Source organism: Temnothorax curvispinosus, unplaced genomic scaffold (genome assembly GCF_003070985.1).
Source record: "Temnothorax curvispinosus isolate PA1 unplaced genomic scaffold, ASM307098v1 QBEX01002454.1, whole genome shotgun sequence".
In the NCBI taxonomy this organism is placed as follows: Eukaryota; Metazoa; Arthropoda; class Insecta; order Hymenoptera; family Formicidae; genus Temnothorax; species Temnothorax curvispinosus.
In genome coordinates, this window is record NW_020212234.1 from 378,275 (window position 1) to 405,452 (window position 27,178).

The 27,178-nt window shown below is 37.2% G+C and overlaps 4 protein-coding genes across 4 annotated transcripts in view; 1 reads left to right on the forward strand and 3 right to left on the reverse strand.

Annotated features, from left to right (window-relative positions):
* Window positions 1-986, reverse strand: part of LOC112451711 (cAMP-specific 3',5'-cyclic phosphodiesterase, isoforms N/G) — a 315,563-nt gene extending 314,577 nt beyond the window's left edge. The window contains exon 1 of the mRNA XM_025011533.1: window positions 741-986. Within this exon, the coding sequence (XP_024867301.1) occupies window positions 741-815 (75 nt within the window). The 5' untranslated portion in view covers window positions 816-986. The remainder of the gene's footprint in view (window positions 1-740) is intronic.
* A 6,414-nt stretch (window positions 987-7,400) lies between these two features.
* On the forward strand, window positions 7,401-9,645 carry LOC112451710 (CCR4-NOT transcription complex subunit 9). Its single transcript, XM_025011520.1, has 3 exons — window positions 7,401-8,127; window positions 8,313-8,707; window positions 8,780-9,645. Exons 1-3 carry the CDS (start codon window positions 7,801-7,803, stop codon window positions 8,982-8,984), a joined length of 927 nt encoding a protein of 308 aa, XP_024867288.1. The 5' UTR covers window positions 7,401-7,800; the 3' UTR covers window positions 8,985-9,645.
* On the reverse strand, window positions 9,455-15,309 carry LOC112451709 (sodium-coupled monocarboxylate transporter 1-like). The gene is made up of 14 exons (XM_025011519.1): window positions 15,211-15,309; window positions 14,367-14,574; window positions 13,370-13,529; window positions 13,248-13,313; window positions 12,843-12,962; window positions 12,407-12,561; window positions 12,065-12,205; window positions 11,890-11,998; window positions 11,603-11,712; window positions 11,202-11,385; window positions 10,997-11,083; window positions 10,445-10,626; window positions 10,191-10,374; window positions 9,455-10,099 (listed from the first exon to the last, which is right to left on the reverse strand). The coding sequence occupies exons 2-14, from the start codon at window positions 14,558-14,560 to the stop codon at window positions 10,031-10,033; spliced, it is 1,761 nt and encodes a 586-aa protein (XP_024867287.1). The 5' UTR covers window positions 14,561-14,574; window positions 15,211-15,309; the 3' UTR covers window positions 9,455-10,030.
* A 2,530-nt stretch (window positions 15,310-17,839) lies between these two features.
* Window positions 17,840-27,178, reverse strand: part of LOC112451708 (protein grindelwald) — a 15,999-nt gene continuing 6,660 nt past the window's right edge. Inside the window, exons 3-5 of the mRNA XM_025011518.1 lie at window positions 24,390-24,455; window positions 23,351-23,508; window positions 17,840-20,442 (exon numbers count right to left, since the gene is read on the reverse strand). Coding sequence (XP_024867286.1) covers window positions 20,140-20,442; window positions 23,351-23,508; window positions 24,390-24,455 — 527 coding nt within the window. The 3' untranslated portion in view covers window positions 17,840-20,139. The remainder of the gene's footprint in view (window positions 20,443-23,350; window positions 23,509-24,389; window positions 24,456-27,178) is intronic.

Sequence of the window (27,178 nt, forward strand, 5' to 3'; positions counted from 1 at the left end):
CGAGACACCCCATCGAAAGTAGGAAAAAAAACGACAGGTACTTCGGAGAACAATTATATGCGACAATACTAAACAAATATCCAATCAATTAATATTCAATCAAACATAATCTGTTTCTGAACAAACTGAAAAATGACTGAAAATCCGCGAATTTCAAATAAACACGAAGCAATTAAACAAGAAGCAATTTAACGTGATATATAATTGAAAAATACAATCACGTATACCACCGGTATAATCTCCCTCCTTGCAACAAATAATAACTCCTATGAATTGTCATTGTTAAGAAAGCTTAGAAATCCAATTTTATACGGCAGGCATAAAATGCTATCTCCCTTTCATTTCGTTACACATTATAATATAAACAAGTTTAAGGCAATAATATTAGAATAAACTACGGCATCATTAGGTACGAATAACACAGTGTGCATGTACGTACGCTAATCTCGACAAAATGATATTTTTCATGATTATTTCATAAATTATTCACATTTATTTAGATACTCAAAATACGTTTTATTAAAATCATGGATCAAAAGATAATTGTATAAGTGGCAAAGAGGAGGAAACGACGCGCGTTTCAGGATCGACGCCGCTGGATTAACGAAATTCGTAGTTAATAGGTAATCACTCGGAGGCGAAGGCGGAGCTCCCGCTGGAGCGCCTGCATTCTCGCCCTCCTCGACACCCTGACATATTGTTGGCGGGATTTGGAGCAGGTGATGTGCTTAGTTGCTTACCTGCTGCATCGGATACGCCGCGCTACCGACGAGAAAGTCCCATGCCCACGCGAAGATCCGCGCGCAAATGTGCATTGACGTCACCGCCACCTTATAGAGCCCACTGCTGCCGGTACCAGCGGCGTTCGCAGCACCCCCGCTCGCGCCTTCCGCCCACGCGATTATGACACGACGTCCTCGCGGACGCGCCGACGACACTCGCACCACCGGGAAGCGGCTTACATCGCGGGTCGCGAATATCGGACCTCACATCTTCACCAATAAATCGCACTTTACTTTCGCCACCAACGCACTCTCTCTCTCTCTCTTTCTATCTCTCTCGCGCGCGCACGAAACCGTGATGGCGCGATGGCGTCCGAGATTATATTAATCGCCGAGACGATATCGATCACGGCGAACGGGTACAACGGCCACGAGACGCGTCCTCGAACGGGATCGATGGATTCCTGGGCATGATGCGATCGGTAACGGCCGCCGGCGCGCCGATTACGCGATTATCGGCGCCCTTCGAAAGTTTCTGTCACACTCGATTACACGTAGTCGGTCACCCGATCGCGGCAACGTTCTACGGAGTTCTGGCGCAATTCGCCGCGACTCCGAACTGCGTTGCCGCGCGTCGCGATAATCGCCGATGTTCACTCCGCACGAACTTCAGGCGTAGCTCCGAAAAGACGAGACGCTCCAGCGGCTCCAGACGCGGTTTTCGGTCTAACTTTAATTCACAGATTCTCGGATCGACGGCACTCTCGCGGGCCGTTTTCGCCGGCTTTTCGCGAAATAAGGAAGAATTTTTCTGTCTCACCAAAACTTCCCGTCGACACGGCGTTTATATCGATCGCGATCAACGAGACGGCGGCGACGGCACGCGTCACAAGAGTGTCCCTTACTGATCGTTCCCGCTGAATGTTGTTATATCCGATGATACGGGGAGGGGAGGGTTTTATCACTGTAACCGTTGGCAATCACGTACTCGTACACTGTTCACCGCTTCACCCCGACGCGACGCGTGGAATGCGAGGAGTGCGAGGACGTCTCCGCGAGCGCGGCGCGTACGGACACTACGAACTACTTGTTGATCAGCGCCCCCGAGACCGACTGCCGCGAGCCCGCGCACGATCCCGCGCTTCGCCGTGAAGTTGGCGCCGACCCCGACACATTGACGCGTTAATAATTAATTTTCACGGTTGCCGTTAAATCAGATAAATTGTACGGCCGAACGATTTCCACGCTTCCCCACGATTGATAAGAATATTTGATAAAAATATTTAATTCGCTCTAGAACCGTATCTCTCTCGGCATGAAAATAACCGTACAATAGAATGGCCGGGGATTCGTAAACTCGAGAATCGTTACATTCGTTACAATGATCAATTTATGACAGAAAGTTATGATAGAAAGATAATCGATGCCGTACGAATCGATCAACCGACGTTGATCAACGGCAATGACTGTCGTTGTTCTTCAAATTTACGTCAGTACATACGTGATTGTCCGATTGTCCGTGAAGGAGAGTGTGTATCTCCACCGTCCGCATTGATCGACGACGAGCATGCAAAAGCTCGAACGTGCGGGAGATCCTTCGGGACGAACTGCAACCGCGAAATTCGCGAAATGCGATTTTTACGACGCCGATGATCTCTCCCCCCGTCTCTCGCGGTGTCAATTGGTGTCTATCCACCGCGCAAGTGCGCACAAGTAGCACCGCGACACGCTCTGACGAGAGACCGAGCGATACTGAAGCACGGAATGCGGAATCGCGCGCCACGCGCGTGCCTGTTGACGCGCCGGAGACATACCGGGTCGCGTTTCGCGAAGGTCGTCAACGTATGAAATTTAAACTCCGTCATAAATGTGTATATACGTATAGAAAAAGAAAAAAGAGAGAGAGTTAGGGGGTAGGGGCAGAAATTTTCTAACCGATTATGCGTAAAATGTATAACAATTAATTTCGAAATTATTACTTGCGTCCTTGACTTGCAGCATACTTCGCAGTTTTCGATTCTTTTACCGAAAAATTCTCTTTAAATGTTTTTTTATAATATTATGTACACGCGTTTTCAAACAGTTAACAGTACATGTTTAAGGTTTAAAATTTATTTACGTGTGCCTGGAATTCGCATAACTGCCAAGATGATGGAAACAGTTGAATTCATTTCTTTTGAAACATTTCAAAAATATGAGTATTGAATGAGATCATAATTTGTAACAGAGTATTTATCATAAACAAGTTACAGTACAAATTATATTAGAAAAGTAGGTTAATAAAAGGCTAAATTATAGTAATAGCCCGATAAAAACTGTACGTGGATTCGACGAAATTACGTGGATTCGACGTGGATGTGACGTGACTGTTTTTATCGGGAGGTTTAATTACCAACTTTGTGAAAGAAACTATTATAATTCGGTGGACATGCAATGTCCCGAAAAATCAAAATCTCAAAATTTAAGAAACGTGACAATGTGCCGAAATGTCATAATCCCGAAATCTTAGAAATGAGACAATGTCCCGGAAAGTTATAACGTTCAATCGTATATATATATATATACTTCGACGACTGCCATGCCGTTAAATTAACCGTAACTGTAAAAAGCTATAACCGTAACTATAAAACCGTAACTATATAGCTTCACGATCGACACTATATAATTTGACAATATTAAGTGGTACATTGTCGATTTTGACGACAGTGAACAAATAATATTACCTTATATCTTGACGAGAACATATTTATTCCATATAATTTTAGCAAAAAATGACTCGGATTTTGATATAGTTCCGGAGTCGGCGAGCAACAAAAATACTTAACAAAAATCCATGAAATCAGACGTGTGTGAAGTTGGCCCCGCACTTTTTGAATTCGGTATTTTTAATAATTGTGCTACATTGTGCTACGTTTGTGCTGTATTGTGCCGCAAACCGCAACTCTGTAACTCAAAGCGTACTCGAGAAAATTAAAAAAAAACAAAATTTTTGATAGCCCCGCATTTTTCGAATTTTCAGTTTTTTTTTATTGTGCCGTATTGTGCTGCATTTGTGCTGACTTGTGCCGCAAACGCGAGATTGATAACTTCGATAACAATTAAGAAAAAAAAATAAAAAAAAAATTATACTAGCCCCGCACTTTTCCCGAAATAAACCCAATTTTTTTTTTGTTGATAGGTAGTAATTTGTGCCACGTTGTGCCGTTGGAATAAACTCGATATTTCTTTTTATTTGGCAAATAAAAAATGTCCGTAAAGTTCGTTGTAAAAAATTTTTATACTGTTCTGAAATAAACTCACGAAAGCTATTATAAATATTGCATGGCAGCATTTGTCCGCTGTTTGTGCTTTTCCTCTTGAAAATTACACTATAATCTTTATATATATAAATAATAATAATAATAATAATAATAATAATAATAAACTTTATTAACGGGTAATAAACCCTTTAGCGTACAAAGAGAAAAGAAAAACAAGAACAATAAAATAAAATTAAAATTTTACAACATAATATGGAGAACATTCAGGTTACAAAAGTAGACGAAAAAGTTTTTGTTTAAAAGTTGATACAGAGCCACCAAAAAAGTCAACCCTATTGGAGAAATTACTTGGAAATATTATTAGCCTATTTACACAAGAATTTGCGCTATACAAAGTACGGTGATACCCGAGGTGGAAGATGGAGTACTGTCTTAATTCTTTAGTCGGGATGTAGATACGTTCCAACAAATCCGGACAATCAGTAGAGTGATTGAGAAGCTTAAAAATAAATGTAAGATCAAAGGTTAGTCTTCTATTTTCTAACGATAGCAGATTTAATCTATCTAATATAGTGCAGTAGTCATGGCAAGTAATTTACATGGAATTACCTAGCCGATAAGCAGCCATACGCAGGAATTTGTGCTGCACACGTTCAATCAATAACTGATGGCATTTAAAATACAGAGACCAAACTATGGAACAGTACTCCAACTTGGGGCGAACTAACGTACAGTATAATAATTTTAAAGTGGTTATATTCTTAAAAAATCTACCCCATCGGAGGATGAATCCAAGCGTTCTATAAGCAGATGAAACTATTGATTGTATATGTTTATGAAATGATAAGTCCGCACTGAACAAGACTCCGAGATCTCGAGCTTCGCGCACTGCTGAGAGAGGTAAACCATCAAGAGTATAGTTATGAGTTACGTCTATGAGAAAAATGAATGACAAGACATTTAGAGACGTTAAGCCGAAGACAGTTCCTCCTACACCAGGCCTCAAGTTCAAATAAGTCATGTTGTAATAAAAGTGCATCAGCAGGTCCATTAATCCGACGGTATAATTTAAGGTCATCAGCATACAATAAGAAAAAGCAGAATTTAATAAAAGCAGCTATGTTATTAATAAATAAAACAAATAAAAAAGGGCCAAGATGTGAGACCTGCGGCACTCCAAACAACATTTATACTTCTAGAGAAGCTATTATTAAACTTTATGACTTGAGACCTGTTTGATAGGAAGCAGGAAACAATATAAAGACATCTAACAACATATAAAGACAATATAAAGAAAAAAGTTTCGATGCGCTAAAGGATTACAAAAAAATAATGCAAGACCAAGAAAAACTACAGCTCGTCAAGATGAAGAAATCGTCCAGTTAGTTGATGTGAATCCTTTTAAATTTGCAGCAAAAGTTTTAAACAACAATAATCTATATAATTATATAATTTCGGTAAACACAGTAAAATGTGGCTTAAAATCGGTTAAAGTTTATTATTCGCATCCACCAGCGAAAAAAATTGCACTCACAGAAAATCGTCGAAATCGAAGAGTGCAATTTGCGTTACGGTATTTAAATACTCCTCAAGAAGAATGGGATACGGTAATATGGTTGGACGAAAAAGTATTTTCTTCGAGTGAAGATGGAAGATACAGAGTGTGGTGACCGGACGGACAAAACTTAATCCAAAATACGTGCTGCGCTCTCAAAATAGTGGAAGATTTACATTAGGATATTGAGAGAGCATGACATTCTAAGAATTAATGAATATTATAGAAACATCGCTACACAAATGAATGTATAAAAATATGTTGAAATTTTGTAGGAAGTCCTGAAACCTAGTGTTAAGCAAATATTCTGAAGAACAATATCCAATAATTAAGATCGCACCAGATAATAATGCTTTAAAACAAATCTTGATTTTGAACAACTACCAAAATGTATCCGATATAATTATCGGATACATATTTAATTGCGACTTGAAATGACTTGAGATTCCAATAACTTCTAGACTACGCCGCGCAACAGACCGAACGACAATGATTTCAAATGTAGATTCGGGCAATTCTGTTATTTGAATTGACCAAAACTCCCAAGCTCCCCAAGCTTGACGACCAATTTCAAATTTAATGTCTCCTCCAAAAGATAGCCCAGTTTCTCCGCACGAGTCCCACTTGTGCGGGGGGTTCAGCTTGAAATATAAAAATTCCTGTGATCAGGTGGACTCAAACCCGATTCCTCGGTTACGTGTCTGGCGCTTTACTACAAGACCACGCTGCCACCTTAAACTCTTTTATGTTTATTATCTGTATACATTGAAATAGTTACTTTTAGATACTTAATTCAAAGAAATTAAAGCAATGTACATACAAAATATTGAACGATGTAAAAATATTTTAATAGTTGGAAAACGTTTCTTCTTACAAGTTTATATGTAATGCTATATATATACTTATGGCTAAACGCAATGTTTGATTTTTTAATTAAAAAATACATAAATACATAAATAATCGTATTCTAATTTACATGAAGCTTATAAACTATACAATAAACACAATATCTTCCGTATTATAACGCAAGAAAAAGAGAAAGAACATTACGTGGCTGTCCTCGTCCTACGGTATGCATGCACAGTACATGAGCGGGACTCAATTGACCGACGGTCGTCAATTGATTTAAAATAAAAATATCTGATTGGTTGGTTCAGGGGAAAACTCCAGGCATCGAGGGCTGTGAGTGGCTGTGGTCAATCGCTGTGGTCAAACGGGACGCTTCCTTCTGCTTACCAGCATGAGTTCTGGGGGTCGATTCTGTATCTTGGGACGAGGTGAAAATTACAAAAGTGAGGAAATTCACTAGAGAATCTACAACTTCATTTGTCGAAATCTAGTAAATTTGTTCACTTTTGTAATTTTCACCTCGTCTCAAAATACAGAATCGATCCCCTGATTGGCTTCTGCTTTCCTGCTTTCTGCTACTTTCGCATATTTACATAAAATACTATTGGGTTAAGCGGGGGAGCATACACTTCTGCACAACGCATAATGCGTAAGCATAAGAAAATTGATTGGTCCATACACATGTGCATAAGGAAATAAACCAATCAGTTTTCTTATGATTACGTACATACCTATTATGCGTTATGAAAAAGTCTGTGTTCCCCGCTTTAGATGCACAGAATTGAAGAAAAAAATTGGGAAAAAAGGATTACGGAGAATATATTGACCAGATAACAAAGAAGAGATGACATAATAATAATAATACGAGAACGAAGATTGAAGAGATAAATGGAAAATCGAACAAGAATAAGAAAAAATGTGTTGAACATTCGATAAATTCGAGTATCGATGAGATGTGTATTGGGTGGTGTTTAAAGTGCAGGTCGTGCAGATAGTGCAAACGGTTGAACTCGCGACAAGAACAGGAGGTTATGTTGGCGCTCAGATGTCGCGCGCATTCGAAATGTAACTGGCGAGGTATCCAGAAGACGTATCGTTGCCGAATCCGCTTTCATCCCGGCGAGATTATTTCGAGCCTCATCAGGTTTGGCAGATATCGTGAACTGGAGGATTGGCTAATCGCATAAGAGGCACGCGGCACGCGAAAACGCTACGAAAATCAGTGCATATCACCGAACGCGATACGTGTGAACGTGACTGTCGATCTACCCAGGAAGAAAGAGGTTGGGTTATCAAGGCTTGTCGACGTAACGAGCGAACGTAAAGCGAGAAAATTGATCGTGAACGCAGCGAACGGGCGTGCAAATCGCAATACCTCCCCCCGAATCGTGAAGCAGCGGCCAGGGGTCACGATATGAGTACTCAGCAGAGCCCGGCCGCCCTGCAATCCACCGTCGACCGCGAGAAGGTCTACACGTGGATAATCGAGCTGTCGAATCCGGAGACGAGGGAGAATGCTCTCCTAGAGTTAAGCAAGAAGCGTGAAGTAGTGCCCGACCTGGCACCTATGTTGTGGCACTCGTTCGGCACTACGGCATCCCTCCTGCAGGAGATCATTAACATCTATCCGGCGATCAACCCTGCGACCCTCACGGCTTATCAGAGTAATCGGGTATGCAACGCCCTGGCGCTGCTGCAATGCGTGGCCAGTCATCCCGAGACGAGGTCTGCATTCCTACAGGTACCTATACGCTGTGACTTGCAGTTTTAAATATACTAAAATTTTCCTCCGTTAATTAAAAGAATTGACACGAATACATGATATTTGGCCCTTTATCTCTGTTGTACGAACAAAGAACTCTTATTTAATGAAACTGCATATAACTAAAAATTATATATCTATATATCACATGTATTTGATTCCAGGCACATGTTCCATTATTCCTGTATCCATTTCTGCATACCGTAAGCAAAACGCGACCCTTCGAATATCTTCGTTTGACGAGTCTCGGAGTGATCGGCGCATTGGTCAAAACCGACGAGCAAGAAGTGATCACCTTTCTTCTCACTACCGAGATCATCCCGCTTTGTTTACGAATTATGGAGAGTGGCTCGGAACTGAGTAAAACCGTGGCGACATTTATATTGCAAAAGATACTGTTAGACGACAGTGGCCTGTCCTACATCTGTCAAACCTATGATAGATTCAGTCATGTCGCTATGATATTAGGAAAAATGGTTTTATCCTTGGCTAAAGATCCTTCAGCAAGATTGCTCAAACATGTAGTACGGTGTTATTTAAGACTCTCCGATAATCCGAGGTAAAGTATCAAGATATGCGCGATACGTTCTTGAAGATCCCGAAAAACTTTAATGTGCGATTAATTTTGCAGAGCATTGTTAGCCTTGAGACAGTGCTTGCCGGATCAACTGAGAGATAACACATTTGCCACATGTTTGCAAGAAGATGCTTCAACTAAGCATTGGTTGAATTTGCTTCTAAAGAATCTGGAGACCGGTCCGCAACAGGTTCCGCCGGCTCAGCAGGGTCAACAAGATCCCAGGACGTCGATTGGTATGTCGCCACTTACATCTTAAATTATCCTCTCTTCTGATGATATTCGGCATAGGAGAATAGACTTCAAACCCTTCTATCCGTAAGTCGCACTATATCCTTTTTTACGAAACGGTACATGATAATAAACGGCCATGCCATCTGCATATTGTTACATGTAATTATGAATTGTGCTGTGAAATGTAGTAATAAGACTAATAAGTATGTCGTCCGATTGGCAATTCAAGTACATTATGATTGTTGTAAATATGTATAAACTCCTGCGGTGAAATCTACCAATTATAATCGGTTCGATATGTCAACAGACATTGAACTTTTTCTCGAACTTTACGGTTACCGAATAATAGCCTTAACATATATAAATAAAAAATGTTTTGTACGAACAAGGTATTATGGTATAGGAATTTTAAAGCGAGATATGTGACATACGTAATATATGAGAACAAGCAAGTGTGATTATCTACATTCTATCGAGATAAATCGACTCTATTAATTTATATTAATCATTATATTTACGCTCAGGCGCCGGGTATTTTGGTAGATTTTACAACATAAATGTGTTATTCATTGCCTAAAAATTTATACCATGAATCAGTATTCTTTTGCGCAAAAGTCATTCTTCAACGTGTATACAAATAGAAGTGCAAATATATTAGAACTAATATTTGTTCTTTTTGTAAATTATCATCGGCCTAATTAAACGTAATTAAGTGGGCGATATATATAATGTATAGCGTATAAAATTAAGTCGGCAACTTTGAATCACTGCCTGGGTTTATATAGTGGTTTACATAAGATTAATTTGCGCGCGCGTAACGATTTGTATTCGACGTTAGTCCCGCCTTGTATTGTGATTGACCGATGACGGTGCACTATGAGGTTTAAACTATTAAACCATTTACAACATATGTAACGGCATTATTTGTGTCGTTAAACGATTATGAGTAGTTTATAATATAATTTTATGAGATATCGGGACTAAATCGAATACACGAATACAAATTTGACATGTACGATCGTATGTATTTTGCCCAATTGAACTGCAATTAAGATAAAAGAGAAATGATGACTAACATTTTGAAGAAGTTTGCGTTATGTCGTTCACGTCGTTCGTCATTTTCGCGAGTTCAGCCTTATTCTGTGAAAAAAAAGAAAAAGAAAAACAAGATTACATATGTACATTAGTGATAAGATTTTTTTCTGATTGAGGATCGCGGAATTATACGTACCGCTTTCTGAGGATCTTTCGGTAATAAACAGTGTATAACGGGTGTAAATAATCTCTTGTCCATGCAACTGTACTTAGATGGACCCGTGAACCACGAGACCAATAGGCCCACTAGAATCGTAATTAGAAAACCCACCCACGTGTACCAGAGATACGACATTCTGTATAGGAAGAATGGTTGTTCCCTGTAAAAAAATTAAAACGGGAGGAGTTATTATGCGGTTCTTATATGCGAGAGCAATTCAATAAATGTACCTGACAGCAGTCTCGACGATCATCGTGAGGTTTCCAGCGGTGTTTCTCAACGATTCGGTGCATCCATCCACCGATACCGGTTTCACCGGGAAATAAACCGATCCGTTGGAAATCGCCGCTTGCGTGCCGAACGAGATCCAAGCGACTAAGTTCAGACTAACCAGCGCACCGACGAGTGCTCCCTGTTTGGGTAAGAAGATAGAGATAGGTTGGTTCCTCGGCGAACGCAAGATTTCTTAGGACTGGCTTGATTTTAATGATAAACTTCAAGATTGGCTTATACATATATGATAAATCTATCATTAAAATTAACGTCGGGAATTCTAGGATATCTTGACTGATATTATTATTAAGTCCTTGTAAATAAACATATCTTCGAAACAGAATTTAGGAGATAATCGTAGGTTATTTCTTAAATTTATAGATTTAGCAGATATCGTTTAGATAAGCTAGAATAAGAAAGTTGAAGCTATAGCCTGTCAATAAAATAAATTTGAAAGCGTTTACGATGTATACTTTTCTATATTAGTTTCTCTACGATCATCCTCTTACCATAGAGTTGGCCATTGGAAATAGCATGCCCAACGTGAACATTCCAAGTAAGGGCCCGGCAGTTACTCCCGATAAGCTCTTACCAGCCTGAAAAGATCAACCACGTTCTCGATGATTGCGTAGATTAATCGCGGAATTAATTCATAAGTGATCCGACATTTCCGGGTTACGAACGTTGGCGTGCGATTACGCGTTTGCATCTTACCTGAATTAGACCGCTCAGTTTCTCCACCATAAATACGAGGCCCACGCAAATAGCTCCTATTATCACAACCGTGACTTTCATTATGCGACTCGCGCCGACGTTGGAGATCGGCTTACGGAGACACGGCTTGATCATGTCTTCGTAGATTACGCCCGACATGGAATTCAATCCGGTCGACATTGTGCTAAAGGTCAACGAGCGGGCGTTTTACACGCAAAAAGGGAAGATGAACAAATGAGCGATATTACAGCGTTATATTATATAACAACATCCTCTTTCATTTCGATATAGCATTCAACGATTTAAAATTTGGCAAGGCATTTGCATTTGCAAAGAAAGTGATACCTATTGATCCTATTTCAATTAAAAAAATCATTTAGAGCGTCTAAATTCCATAGTACCTCAATGCCGCACTGAATACACCGGAAATGAATAATCCTGGTAAGCCTGGTATCGCCTCTGACAATTCCATCACGAAATATGGTAACAGCTGATCGGGCTTTCGTATTTGCTAAAAAACGCAATTTTTATTAACATTTTCCGAGACGTTCAATCTATAAAGATTCCGCGTATAACTATCCGATCATATTATTGTCTTCGAAATTGATTAATAAGATTAATTAAAGTCGAAAATTTTGGGACACTATTTGGTAGTTTCATGAATTGCTTCACGCCAAGATTATTTTACCTTTGTCGAGACCGGATCGCAGTCATAAAAGGCCGCGTAAATGACGATTCCCATGTAGCAACATAACGAGACAATGCTGCTTATGCCTATGGCCATTATCATAATCGCCCTAGATACAAAAGGGGATTAAATGAGTGATATGCGCCGTGCATTGTAATGCATTTCTCGGACTCACACATTCGACTTCCTCAAGTTCGGCATCGCCAGGCATCGCTGCACCATCGCTTGGTTCACCGAGCACGTGGCCAGCCAATTTAAATAATTGCCAACCACCACGCCCCAGAAAGTGTGCCTTATCGTAGGATCCAGATCCATGCTGATTAAAGCAGGAAGAAGATGGAATATCATTTATTATATTCATTTATAACTTGATAGATCGGTAAAATTATGACTGAGCGTTGCGCGGGTTGCGCGATTATAATAGAAATAGATTATGTATATGTTAACGAGTATATGATAAGTTAAATTAAGTATAATAAAAATGTACAAAAGAATACGAAGAAATTGCTGCTAGTACTTGAAGAACTCAATTCTCCCGGAATCGGCATTCCTTTTCCACACTTCCGCCACGCTGCCGACTCTAGCGGTGCCGAGTACGGCAACGGCGATGACGGCACCGAACATCAACATCGTCTGAATAGTGTCCGTCCAGACGACTGCTTTCAAGCCACCCTGGAATGTAAAATCATACATATTTTAGCACTATAATTAATTATTTTGAATATTGTAACATGCTGTATTATGTTATTGACGCTTGTTGCGTACTAAGTATTTTTTTATCTTGCATTTAGCGTTGAAGATAGTCGTCTTCATTTTTATCGACAATTGCATGGCCTTCTCTTATAAAATAAATAAAATTAGTCTCCGGAATCAGATTGTATTACGTTCAAGCTAAAGAAATTCGAAATATCTCTTTGCAAGAAATTATAATTTTCTACGAGCGATGTTCTTACCAGTGTCGTGTAGAAGATGCACACAGCACAGACTAGCAACGCGATCGTGTAGAGGTCTACTCCGGTCGCTTGATTGAAGGCTAGCGCCGGCACGTATATCACTAGCGGTATGTAAAGCAGCTGCAAGCACAAGATTACTCGGCGTGTTGAATTGCTCACGAGATCGACGAATACCAAGTTCAACGCTTCGAGGAATTCTCAATGTGATAAAGATACATTGCGTGCCGAATACCGCCTAAGAAAACTCGGTAACGATTTTAAGAAGAAATTGGCAAGAACTTTGACGTTCAAAAACAAGGAAATAAATTCTGAACACGCAAGCTTGATTTAAAAATATGAGGGAATTTTTAAGAGTCGAAAAAGTTTCTCCAACTTTATTTACTTATTTAATAGAGACAAACTCACCATCTTGATAATAAAGATAAAAGATCCCATGAGTCTGACCACTCGGTTGAATCTTAACTCCAGATACTGTAAAAAACGAATTGCTAATTATCAAGATTCATCATGTGAAATCATTTATGTACCTCGTAAGATGACGTAATTCGGAGCCCGTAGAAAACTGGCAGGTACACGATCGCCATCGTCACGGATACAAAAGTATCCGCGATCACGACGCACCATAATTGCGTGCCGTAAACGTACATTTCGGCCGGCAATCCCAACATTGCTATACCCGATATGTAGCTGCAATTTCAAAGAGCCGTTCTTAGAATTACTCTTAATCATGCAGCATTTAGAGATTTAGACAATGCAAATTTAAACGTCACTAATTCCCAATTCATTTCTGCCAAATTGACGGCCACTGAATTTAATATCGTCAATCGCGAACGTAAAAAGAGTTGGGAATTAAAAATAAATATCCAGAAACGACGAAAACAAATTTTGTCTTATTTCAAAATTGCATTTTATTATCTATGATTTAAATAAGTTGTATAATAGTTGTCTAATATATAAATCTATTATACAAATTTTATAATATATACATGTATTAGTTGTAAGAACGAAGATTATTATATTATTTTAATTCAAAAATGCAATTTCACCATTTTACAAAGGACTGTATGCTTAAATTGGAAGTAAAGCAATTTGCAGATAGCAGTTGACGTCAGTAAAACGTTAACGGTTTATGACTAATATGGGGTGCTTAGAACGAATTTTCTTATCCTAGTTATCTCGACACGTGGACCTAAGATTATTGATAATTACAACCTTAACCAGAGAGCCTTGACGGCCAATTGAGGCAACTTAGGCACCTAACATGCCCTGTACATTTCCGGTTCACGGAACAATTTCTCGAACAATATTCATATTTTCGTATCCAATAAACTTATGTAAAAGAATATGAGAATATAATTGATAAATTTCCATATTTTCGTATGTATATTTCATACATTCTAAAGCACATATTTTAAAGACATATTTTAGAATCTTAGGAAACATTTCTAATTATGCGTTTTTTCGATTCTATGATAGAAAAGTTAATCTGAAACTCTTGGCAGAGAGGAATAAATAAATCTTTACCTTGCTATCAGTGACATGCTTATCGGAAATATAGACATCTTTTGGCCGCCTACAAGGTACTCTCCCACGGCGTCCACCTTCTTCCTGGACGCGTACCACTGATAGACGCCTACAAGGGCAGAGACGCCCAGCATCCCAATGAACACGATGGAATCGACCAAGTCGAACGTTCGCCGAGTATTCGTCGTATCCATTGCGCCTCGAATTTCTTTTGTCGAGCAAAAATTGTCCCAATTAGATATTCACATCCGATAAATTTTGTATTTCGATACCATCGTGGACATTACAGCTGTTTTTCGGTACTGAGCAATAGTGTTTGTAGCTCGTACTGAGCTGTAAGTCGATACTGAGCGGACTTATACAAATTCGCAAATTAACACAAAAGATTAGGTCGCAATTACTTCCCGTCGCGTGCGAGTTTTCCAACATTCCACAGAAATTTAGCGAACGTCTAGTACGACCAGTATTTAACACAGTTTCGACATTTTAAAGATTGTAAAACCGCGAAACGTAAACTTACGTAAAAATCAATCTGTCCGCAAGACGAGTTAGATTTAACTGTAAAAATACATTATAAATGATATTTATTCCAAATATATTCGCATCATCGTAGTTTTACGGATGCACATAAATTCACGAAACTCTATACTCTCACACTCTTATAAATCTACTTGTGCTCTATAAAATTAGAAAATCACGTATCACAGATGTACTTGTCAAATTTTTCAAAATCACACGGAAACGCGAAAAATTAAGCAGAAAAGTCACGATGAGAATGACTGAAGTCAAATTCGATATTTTTATAATGTCCGTCGTTTTAATTCCCTTGATTTCGCGCGATTACCGTGATTTCGAGATTGCGCGATGATGCGGCGACGAGATTACGGATGTGCCGTTTCTTCTGCGCGCTCTACGAAACGTCTGTGACGGTGAAAGAGCGACACGTTAAACGCAGCTCCACGGGTCACGATTGAATAATTGCGGTTTCTCCGTCGCTCCGTTGCTCTATATTGCTCTCGACCACCGCCTTCCGTGATGGTACTTGTATGAATATATGAAACGGCTAATTTTCGTAGATCACCTTTGTTCCAGTCTCAATCTCTCTCTTTTCATACGCATTTTTGTCCGATCCTTTCGGTTCTCAACTTTTTTATCACTAAAAGAAGAAGTAAATCTTTTGGATTAGCGAATTAGTTCGGACAAAGTGAGTCTTATTTTTCATAGTAATGTATGAGACTAATGTCCATTATATGATCTACATAACTATAGGATTTAGATATCATTTCCTCTTTTGGTGTTTGGCGTATACACAAAATATTTCATAAAATTGATGCCGAATAGATATTTATTACGATAAACAAGGTAGAAAAAAGTACTGTTATACTGTTAATCTATTCATTCGCAGCTGATCGGACTGTCCATTAGGAGATTTTGTATGCAAACAGTTATATAAAAATGACATATTTGGAAAACTATGTATTTTCCACTACAAAGTGTACAAGTGATTCCACAAGTCATTCCACTACGAGTGAAATAAAAAGGTACTGTAGGAGTGCTGAGAAGGGGAAATAAATTTTTGTGTATATTTATCGGTATATCTATATTTTTATTTATAAAAAAAAAAAAACAAAGTTGCCGCTGCTTGACAGAAACATTTTGTCGCATTTCTTTGAGCTTATTAGAGCCAAGTAACATTAAACGTTCACGAAAAATTGCAGCGTAACTACAAGTACATATAGTAAAAAAACGTTCGCTCTTTTTATTATTTTTAAAAGCGACACGGTAACAACAGCAAAATTTGGTATCCATTCAGGATACAAATATACTTCGGTAACGGGTGTGTATTTCGAAAAAAATGTACAATGGAATGTATATCATGTCGATTTCTTATAACGACTGACACTCATGACAAATCCATGCCGCACTTTACAAATATCTTAGAAATATTATAACGTTATACAAATTTCGTAAAATCATCATTTTAACGATTGCTTAATATCGCGATAAAATCAAATCGCGCATTGAAACTCCTTTTTTACATTTTATTGTGATGAACGTAGTGGATCAATCAATGAATTAAATTATTATATTTAAACTATCTGCTGATGCTTATAACAATATCTTTCTCAGAAATCAGCACCTCCGATGTACATATGTAAAATATAACTCCAGCAAATGTTTTCATGTAATATTTAAAATGATATAATTATTATTTTTATAAAAATAAAATATTAATAAAAAAAATTGAAAATATAGATATATATTCAAAATATTTAATATATCTTTAAATAAAATTTATTTTTTATTTTTTGGTGATAATCTTAAAATTTTTATCGTCATTAATTTGAGATTTACTGAAGTTAATACTTTATATATGATACATATATATAGAACATGCACGACATATATACATATACATATACGTATACATGTGTATATGTACGTATATATATGAGAGACATCGTCTCTTTATTATATCTATATTACACAAATAAATTTCTATATCACAAATATATATTTCAACATCGAAAAAATTCGTCGAAAAGGCACGCCGTATTAATATCTATTGTTTCAATTGCATTCATCTTAAATCGCGTTGAAAAAGGCACGCTTTAAGTCACATGGATATTTATATAACAATATAAGAATAAGTACGATAATATAATCAATAAGGAACACACTAACAGATTCAGAATAATTCACATACACCAACACATCCGTCTAAGAGTAACATCGTAATATATTCTATATTATTATCACGCGTGAAAGGTTGTCCAAGTATGTTAAAATTAAGATAATAATGAGCTATGTGTTTATAACATTTTCTGAAGCTGAAAGATTGAGAAGATTATAAGCGATAGATTTTGATCATGAAATCAACTGCCTAAGTAATGTCACCACCATATTATTCGTGATACTGAACCTCTTAATTAAAAGAATAATCGATTACTAAAATAATTAATAAAACATTAAATTATATACAATTAATATTAAAATTATATACAATTTACTTAAGTACGTTAGAAGGAAAGTTGAGAAAATCTTGCTTGTGTGTAAGATCTCAAGCCGTTTAATTCTTCCACCTTTCAAACTTGTTTACATTCGCAAAAGTTTCTTTGCGTCGCATCGTTTTATTTGAACGTATCAGCAAACAGGGACTGCTAAGTAAGAGTAGACTATTCGCTATATTTATATACAGTTCAACTCGAGAATTTAATGCTACGAGCTGCCTCTGGGCAAAGTTAATATCTTCGTTTCTGGAAGACGTTGATCCACCCTCGAAGGGGATCATGTAATGAAATGAAAAGTGCGCTGTAGTGTGTAGCTATTTCGCTATAATCGCTAAGAATGGTGAATCGTGTATAAATGATTAAATCTAAGGTCAGAGCGGTTGCTGCGAGAAGGCGAAGTATTTTGTATTAACTATAAATGTAAATCCTTTCGTTTAATTTAATTACCGAAATAGTTGCCTGTTTTTTTTTTTTTTTTTTAATTTCCTGAGCTTCGGCTATAAGATTATTCGATGAGTATTTAAAATTTTAAATTTTATCAATATAATTAAAAAGTTTCAACCCGGCATATGTCACTTGTCATCATTTTTTAGAAGAGATTTTTAGAAATATATATAGTAAACTTGAAACTGCTTTTTTTTATAAATTAATTTATATGTTAATTCATATTAAAGTCATTAATTTAAAGAGTCGTTAATCATTATTGACAATTTACAAAGTTGAGCAAATGTTTACTCATTAAAATTGAGCATTAATCGAGCACTTCCTCCCAATCAATAAATATAGAATATTCCTTGGGAGCAAGTAATTGTTGAGCGCATTTGTTTTGAGCAAATTGCAAATATCAATGCAAATCCATTTCCAAGAGTAGTGTCTTTCGATATTCTTTTAATTCTCTCGAACTTTAAAGTCAACCAATTTAATTGGACATTTTTTTTATTTTTTATCAGAATTAATGGCTGTTAAATTACATTTACAGACTATAATCCCATTAATATCATTTAAATTTACATTGCTGTGGAATTTCGCAACGTAGTACATTGTGCCTTGGCTCGCCACGGTTCGCGATAAAATTGTTATCGATTTCCCTTCGTTCTCGCATGCAACGTCACTGACCTATGCAAAGTGCGCCGTCTTATACGCGCACGTTTGCTCGAAAGGCCTTTCATGGACGGAATGGCTGATAAGGATGCGATTTCTTAAGTTAATTATTATATATTTATTACTAAAATCCTATATAGACACGCATTGTGCATAATTTGCAACAGAAATTTACGCACCGATCTTTAATTCAGGCCATTGATATCATTTTAATGATTGTAAAATACTAAAAAGTAATCGTAAAAATACGTGGAAAGATTTCGCACATATTCTTTGATGTTTTATTGCTTGCTAACAATAAAACAAAAAGATTTGAGATCTAGAAAATCAGTAAGTGCCAAAGAAAAATTTGCAAGAGAACCTTTTTGTAAATAAGAGATTTAATTACTAGGAAATATTGAATTTATTTATTATTTGATTCATTAATTTAATCTGTACATGTGGCATTAATTTTTTTTTCATCACAGTTAATACTGATGCACAGAATCTTTAACAATGAATAAATAACTGTAAAAGATCTTAGTTTATTTGAAGAACCAGCGAAAGCGTAACTTTAAGGACACTTATACAGCCTATCTTCTGACAAAAGTGTTGGAATTAGTATATCAATTTCGTGGAAGCGAAATGTTTCGCATTTCGCCAGCAGTTTAAGATCGGGAGGATAAAGTCGACAATTACACCGCGCGCGTCTATATCCCGCGAGCATATCGCGTCAATAATTATTTAATTAAGTCACACAGCCGCACGGTTCGCGGAGGCGTGACACGCATTCACGAGTCACTCCAAAAACTTACGATACTATAATCATAGCAATAGCTGTACAAGTAATCTATTAGGTTTTAGAGTCTCGACATTTATATATAGTCTCGACGTAGGAGCAACGTTATTTTTCAAATATTATTCCTTCAAAATGCAATTAATTCATAGTTGGAAATGAGCATGTGTCATTTCCCCAAGTCATCGAAAATGTCATTAACAGCAAATCACTTGTTTCATGACGGCGTTTAATGATTCAGGGATTATCGAGAAGTAAAATAATTATGTAGAAACACGATTATTCTCTGTGAGGCTGTGGTCATTCATGGAACTATCGACTATGAATATCACTGTTTAACGTACGTTAAAAATTGCGCGAGCATTCAAGAAAGACAAAGTGGCGGTATATCGAGCGATCTCTCATTCGATCGCGTTGCTACGTATGTTCCAATATCCATTAACAACGTAGCTCGAAAAACCGTTTGTAAAAACGTGAAAAATCTTATAGAATATCTCAATATGTATTCGTAGGACAAGACAAAGTAGCCACGTCACATTTTACGCATAATACGCTTCGTCACATCCTCTTTTCATTTTCCTGTCCACTTAAGCCAGAATTGTCCTCGATTTCAATATAGCAATCTTTTCCTCAACATTCTGTTCTTTCAGTAAATATATATATTTTTTTACAAAAGCAATTATCGCCACAAAAGTGTTCTCACTTACCTCAGAACTTCTACTCAGAACTACTAACCAGAACTTCAAAACTCGTTTTTAGAACAAGTAAAAATTTATCTCTCAATGCTCCTCTCTTTTAATCTTAAGTACTTCAAAATGTTTCGAGTAAAGTCGAAAATAGTCCTGCTCATATTCTTATCGACGTTAAATATCCATAATTTGAAATCTTAAAACGAACTCTCGCGAGCCTTTGTCTTAAGCTGCGCGGCATCTGGGCTCGGTGTCATCGCCGGGTTATCGTAAGCATAGTCGAGGGTGGTATCTTCGCTAGCATGTCGTCGTGAAAGAGGAGTGCTCGTGGTGTTTGGTGTGGTATTAATCCCGTTACTATTACTATTGCTACTACTGTTATTATTCTCGATCTTGGTTTCTTGCTCCACCGTGCCACTTATGCTCGGTATGGTCAACTTGAGACCATTTTGCTTATTCACAGCGGCCTCGACGTCGTCTTGCACTTTGTTCTTATTGGCCTGTTGAAGCAACAACGAAATTAAGGCCTCAAAGTGCTTGCAACTGCCTCGCAAACATCACGCAAGAAGTCAATTTTATCGGAATGATTATTTACGGCTTTACAAAATTAAAATCAGAAAGTATGAGAATTTATAGGAAACTACTGGGGGGAAATTCACAGCCGGCATTGGTGTACAAAATTTCGGCAGTGGACTGAAAAAAGTAAGCAGTGGCCTATAATATTGACGGCATTGTCGTCAATGGTTGGGGAGTGGTAATAATGACGTGTGGCAGTGGCAGTGCAGGAGGTATTGCATAGCATTGCTAAGGCAGTGTCCGAATTTTATCCGGCATTGACTCGGCAGTACGGCAGTGGACGCCCCCTACGTTTTTTTAGAAAATACATATATCCGAATACCTAATAGATAGCACTATGTTGACTACATCTTAAACAACGTTATATTTCCAAAATGTTTTTACGCTATCTTAAAGCAACAAAATAGCAACAAATTCTGGTATAAACGTTTATTCGATTTGAGCACTCTATATATTTTTTTTTTGCATGGGAGGCCAGCTTGACACAGATTCTAGCCCCACCACATACTAAAAAACTCATAGAGTGCTCAAATAAAAAAAAAAAACAATACACCAAAATTTGTTGCTTTTTTGTTGCTTTAAGATAGCGTAAACAAGTTTTTGAAATATAAGGTTCTGTAAACAATGCCACTAATAAATACTGCATCTTCGACCGTTATCTACGACTTTGATGGCTAAAAACTAAGTAAAAAAACTTGTTGCTCAGCTCTTTTTGGTCTTAAAATATTCTATGGACCGTGCCCTATCAAAATATGCAACTTACGATTTTGTTGCTCGCCCCTAACTGCAAATAAACAAATTATTTATCTCCTCGTCGATCGTTATCTATGACTTCGATGGCTAAAAACTAAGTAAAGGAATTTGTTGCTCGGGTCTTTTTGTTATTTAAATATTCTATGGAACGTGCCCTACCAGAATATGCAACTTACGATTTTGTTGCTCACCCCTAACTGCAAATAAACAAATTATTTATCTCCGCGTCGACCGTTATCTACAACTTCGATGGCTAAAAACTAAGTAAAAGAACTTGTTGCTTAGCTCTTTTTTGTCTTAAAATATTCTATGGACCGTGCCCTATCAGAATATGCAACTTACGATTTTGTTGCTCGCCCCTAACTGCAAATAAACAAATTATTTATTTCCGCGTCGGCCGTTATCTCGTTATCTACGACTGTGATGGCTAAAAACTAACAATAAGTAAAAGATTCTTTTACTTTATAGTTTTAAGACCAAAAAGAGCCGATCAACAGATTCCTTTACTTAGTTTTTAGCCATCAAAGTCGCAGATAACGGTCGACGCGGAGATAAATAATTTGTTTACTTGCAGTTAGGGGCGAGCAACAAAATCGTAAGTTGCATATTCTAATAGGGCACGGTCCATAGAATACTTTAAAACCAAAAAGAGCCAAGCAACAAATTCTTTTACTTAGTTTTTAGCCATCGAAGTTGTAGATAAAGGTCGAAGATGCAGTATTTATTAGTGGCATTGTTTATAGAACCTTATATTTTGAAAATTTGTTTACGCTATCTTAAAGCAACAAATTTTGGTGTATTGTTTTTTTAAATTTGAGCACTCTATATGTGTTTTTTAGTATGTGGTGGGGCTAGAATCTCTGTGTCAAGCTGACCCCTCACCATGCGAAAAAAAATATATAAAGTGCTCAAATCGAATAAATGTTTATACCAGAATTTGTTACTATTTTGTTGCTTTAAGATAGTGTAAAAATATTTTGGAAATATAATGTTGTTTAAGATGTAGTCAATATAGTGCTGTCTGTTAAGTATTCGGATATACTTACGTAGGGGAGACCGGGGCTAACTCGACACAATTTTTTTAAAGGCAATTTTCAACAATTAATTAAAATTTTCAAACAAATTTAATGGTACACATTTAAAGAGCGTTCCTTCAGGTACAAAATTGCTTAAGAAAATTTTGCTGTACGTCGCTTAGTTTTGCCCGAAAGCTCGATGAAAGAGTAGACCATTTTCGAGAGATCAAAAAAATTACTTTTCACTATCAAAAACGCTTATGTCGCGTTAAAAATTACACTATAACTCAGAATGTTACCAAATTCCGTTGATAATACTGGCACATAAAGACGCATTTACAATAGGAAAGGCAAGTTTCTACGATAGATTTAAATTGCCAAAAAGCCTAGTGTCAAGTTTGCCCCGGTGTCGAGTTAGCCCCGGTCTCCCCTACCGTATTTTCTAAAAAAACGTTATATTTCAAAAATGTTTTCACGCTATCTTGGAGCAACAAAAAAGCAACAAATTCTGGTGTATTTGTTTTTTGGATTTGAGCACTCTATATAGGTTTTTTATTATGACGACAAGCTGCCCCCCCCCCCATTTCGATCGCCGTTTCCTGCTAAACGGCTTGAGCAACAAAATCCGGACTAGAGCAACAGCACATAAATAGCACTAAATTTTTTAATAAGTGCGGATTTTTTTGCAATAGTGGGGGGGTTAACTTGATAGAGGTGGCATTGACGTATAATAATGGGCAGTACGCGACAGTGTTCATAATTGCATGGCATTGCCTTAATTTTATATTATTTATATATAGGATTGACGGCATTGTAGGTATTGACTAAGCATTGTCGGCAGTGTACGAAAATGTCGGCAGTGTTTTACAGCAATGCCAAAAATCGGCATTGGTGTACAAAATTTTGGGTTGTGAATTCCCCCCCAGAAACTACATTAAATTTTATTTGTTAATTTGCAATATTTTATCTCTGTACCTCGTTTAAGTCTGATATTTAAGAAATCTGTCTCAATATGAATGAACAGAGATGCTTTTTAAAAAGGTCTATTCTTGTGGGTCCTTACCTTCAATTTTATATTCCTTCTGAATACAGTTTGCAAAGAATGCTGAATCCTTTTCCACCGTATTAAGGTCCTTCCCAGCAGGTACAGCATTCCGAACAATGAGAAACAGGTCAGTGTCGTCGTGATCACAAACCTATACTTCAGTTTCTCGACCTCTTCTACAATAGAAGAATAGATTTTAACGACTAATATAAGAATTATGTAAGAAGTCGAAATGATTACCTGTAGTATAGCTAATTCATTTTCGAAACCAATTCTTATATTGAAATTGTTATAAAAAATATTATAAGAAATATTAACAATGTACATTATACGTAGATAAATATTATTTTCCATATAATATGTAACCATTAGGAATCTCCGTGCAATTTAATTTCACGCAATAGATCGAACGTAAGTGATTTAAAAGAAACTAGGAACTAATTATCAATATAATCTCTTTTGTGCTCTGTATAACATATATTGCTTCTATTTCAAAAAAGATACGCGTAAGTATATCTAACATCCGTTCTCGTTGAAACCTCGAAAGTGAAAGTTGCCAGTTATGTTCTAAAGTAAAGTATATGTTCTCTTGTGTATTAGAAAGGAAGACTCAACGTTAATACGAAACATTAAAACGAATAGTATGTTACAAAATGTTTACGATCACTTTCCTCTAATCGCAAATTATATAAGGCAATAGGCATATATAAGATGGCATTAAAATATTAAAATTTAAATATCAAAGTTTCCCAAGTGTTCTTAAAAAGTTTCTTAACAAAAGTATTTATAACGTAACTATACCTCGATTATAAATGTATCTAAAAATACATGCTTTGGTAATAAAAATAACTGCGAGATTGGCAAAGGTAAATTATTGTATGAATACTGGTCTTTGCGACCGTGCATCGAGCGGCAGTCGCGCAAGAATTACGAGCCGGCTGACGCCTGTGCGAGATTTGCGTCGTTGAAATCTCCGACTCGTCTGACTTCTCTCGAGGCGTGCGGTACTTCGCGGCAAAATTATGTGCATATTCTATTCGCATTTGTACCCACTCACCTCTGAGATCATCGTACTGTCTTGATTGATCCATGCGTTGGACATAGCGTTGATCATGAAGATAAACTGAAATCAGAGGAAACGACCAATAATTAATTCAGCATTTCGCACACTCGTAACATGTTTATCGAGTAAACTTTCCTAAAGTGTGCTCGAGAAGTTTCAGCATTAAATATATTTCATTAAAATACTTCTTTATCAAGTTTATCAGAAATTTATTTAGAAAGCGTTACGAAAATTAGCTATTAGCGACGCTACAAAACTCGAAGATTTCTCCAACTATAATTGTTGTACTACTATGTACCACCAGATATGCAAGAGGGAAACTCGACGCTATTGCTCACATGTAATAAAAGTTGAATTACAGTTTTAAGAACAACAGTCAAGTGCATAAATCACATTGCCACTATTAATTGCCAGTATTCTTTTAATAATAGTAATATAATGTTAATACATATTGCAATCTTTATTAATAAAGTTTGTTCTAATATAGAATAGGTCTAAAATAGAAAAGAATGAACAATAATAAAAATAAAAATATATTTATAATTAAAAATATCAATATATGCGTAAATTTTTACCAAATTGATTTTATTGATTTGTGAAGTAAGCATCTATTTTTAAGTCCACTCCTCGAAGCATGTACTTCCTCTATGTCTAATTTCTTCCAAGTCTATTTTGAAGAAAACCACATCAATTTCATAAAATTGATTTAGTTTATGCGCGATTGATCTGTCTATTACTAACATCCTTTAGCACATTTGTCTTTAATTCGTTCTCCATTTCTTCTTATTCGAATCAATGATCTACCTCTCAAAAAGTGTAAGTTCTCTGCGCGCCTGCGTAAGGCCGACGAAGTCGGTCGCGATAGCAACTCGTAGCACAAACAATTCCGACCTACGATGCTTACGTGTAGCACGTGAGAATGCGATTATGCCTTATCCCAACCGTAAACGCGAGATGACCCCGTTCCAAATTGAAAAGAGTAGCAAACCCAGACCTGGGACGACGAGTTTGCGTGGATCGATCCGCGAAAACTTAGCCACGATGGCGATGGATAAGATTCGCAAGCAAAGAGTACTCCAAATTGAGATATTTAATTGTTCAGAATTATACTGATTGTCAACGATATAACAGATAAATTTTATTGTATTAGACATTTAAATAATAAATTGACATGTTTAGACACGTGTTGTCATATTAATACTTGAAAAATTAACGTGCGTTTTTAATATACATATAGCTAAAATGTATGCTATTCTATAGCACGCTGCAATTCAGATTTGAATGGTTTAATTATGACAGGTTTAATTACAGCGCAATTTTAAAAGATGACAAATTGAAATATCCTAACGCTAAATATAAGCGTGGAAATTTGGAATAATCTTCATCCATCGTTCTCTTACAAATCTCTCGAGTATCTCGAGTATGAAAAAAAAAAAACGTCTTCCCCGAGAGTCCTATTTCATTGAACATTTTTACATTCATTACTTAACACGCCGAGTCAACAAGTTCTCCCCCAACGTAGAAATTATATATAACTCTGAACCGAGTTTACCGACATAACGTAACCGGACACCGTAACGGGGACTCTCAATGGGGAACCAGACAGAACTCTACACGGACAATTTCGTATGAACGCACGTCAAATCAAATCCCCCTACCTCTTTCCCCCCTCCCCGTCACGCGAAGGAGCATCTTTTGATGTAGAGGCAGAGATTTTCATTCTTCGCGCGTCCCAAGAAGGAGCGGTGCCGCGGTTTCTCCTACCTGTCGGAGCATGAAATACATCTCCCCTTCCCCATTGCGAAACCGACGTTGAATACCAAGCAGGAATGGAAGGGAAAAAAAGGACGATGAAGAGGAGGACAGGGAGGGTCCGAGGAGGTTGAAAGAAAAAGGACGGCGACGAGGACGGAGGGAGGAAGAAAAGAAGCTAGGTGACTCATCGACCGTGTTCGCGTGTGGGAAGTCGGTAGGAACAGTCAGGTGCAAAGTCAACGGACCCGAGAACCCGGGTTCGGTTTGCTCGCTCGCTCGCTCGCTCGTCCGCCGCCGTACTCGGCAGAGGTGAACGACGGCACCATATTGCTATCCGGTTTCCCGTACGCGCCGGCTCGCGTGAAAACGAGAAACCGGAACGACAGGACGATGCACCGCGATACGTGACAGGCACCGGATGAAAGGCGATCAGTCTATAAATTCAAATTCGCAAAATACGAGCCGAAATATAAAACGCTATTTTTTTTTTTCAACAACTTTAAGTTTCGAACGCTTTCATGCTCGATTGCATATATTTTAGTCTACATTTTTGTTAGAAACATTTTTAAACAAAAAAGCTAATTGTAAGAGAATCATTTTACATGTACTTTTATATTTAAAACGGGTCTTGGGCCGGTATTCATAGTCGGATCTTATATCAAGACCGTCTTAAGTAATATCTTAAGATGCTAATACGACTCTGTAGCCGGTATTCATATCACGGAGAAAATTTTATATTAAATATTACTATGGTGTCGCACTAGTTGCGGGCCATCGAGGAATTATAAGTTAAAATACTATAATCATTGTTTTAAAAACAATTAAATAACGTAATTTCGACCATAAACATAGTATTTTAACTTATAATTCCTCGATGGTCCGCAGCTAGTACGACATTTATTTAATATAAAATTTTCTCCACTTTCTGGCTATTATATGCTAAAGTTAATAAACTATATATATAATATAAAATTTTCTCCGTATAGTCGGTTCTTATATTTAAGACCATCTTAAGTACAATCTTAAGA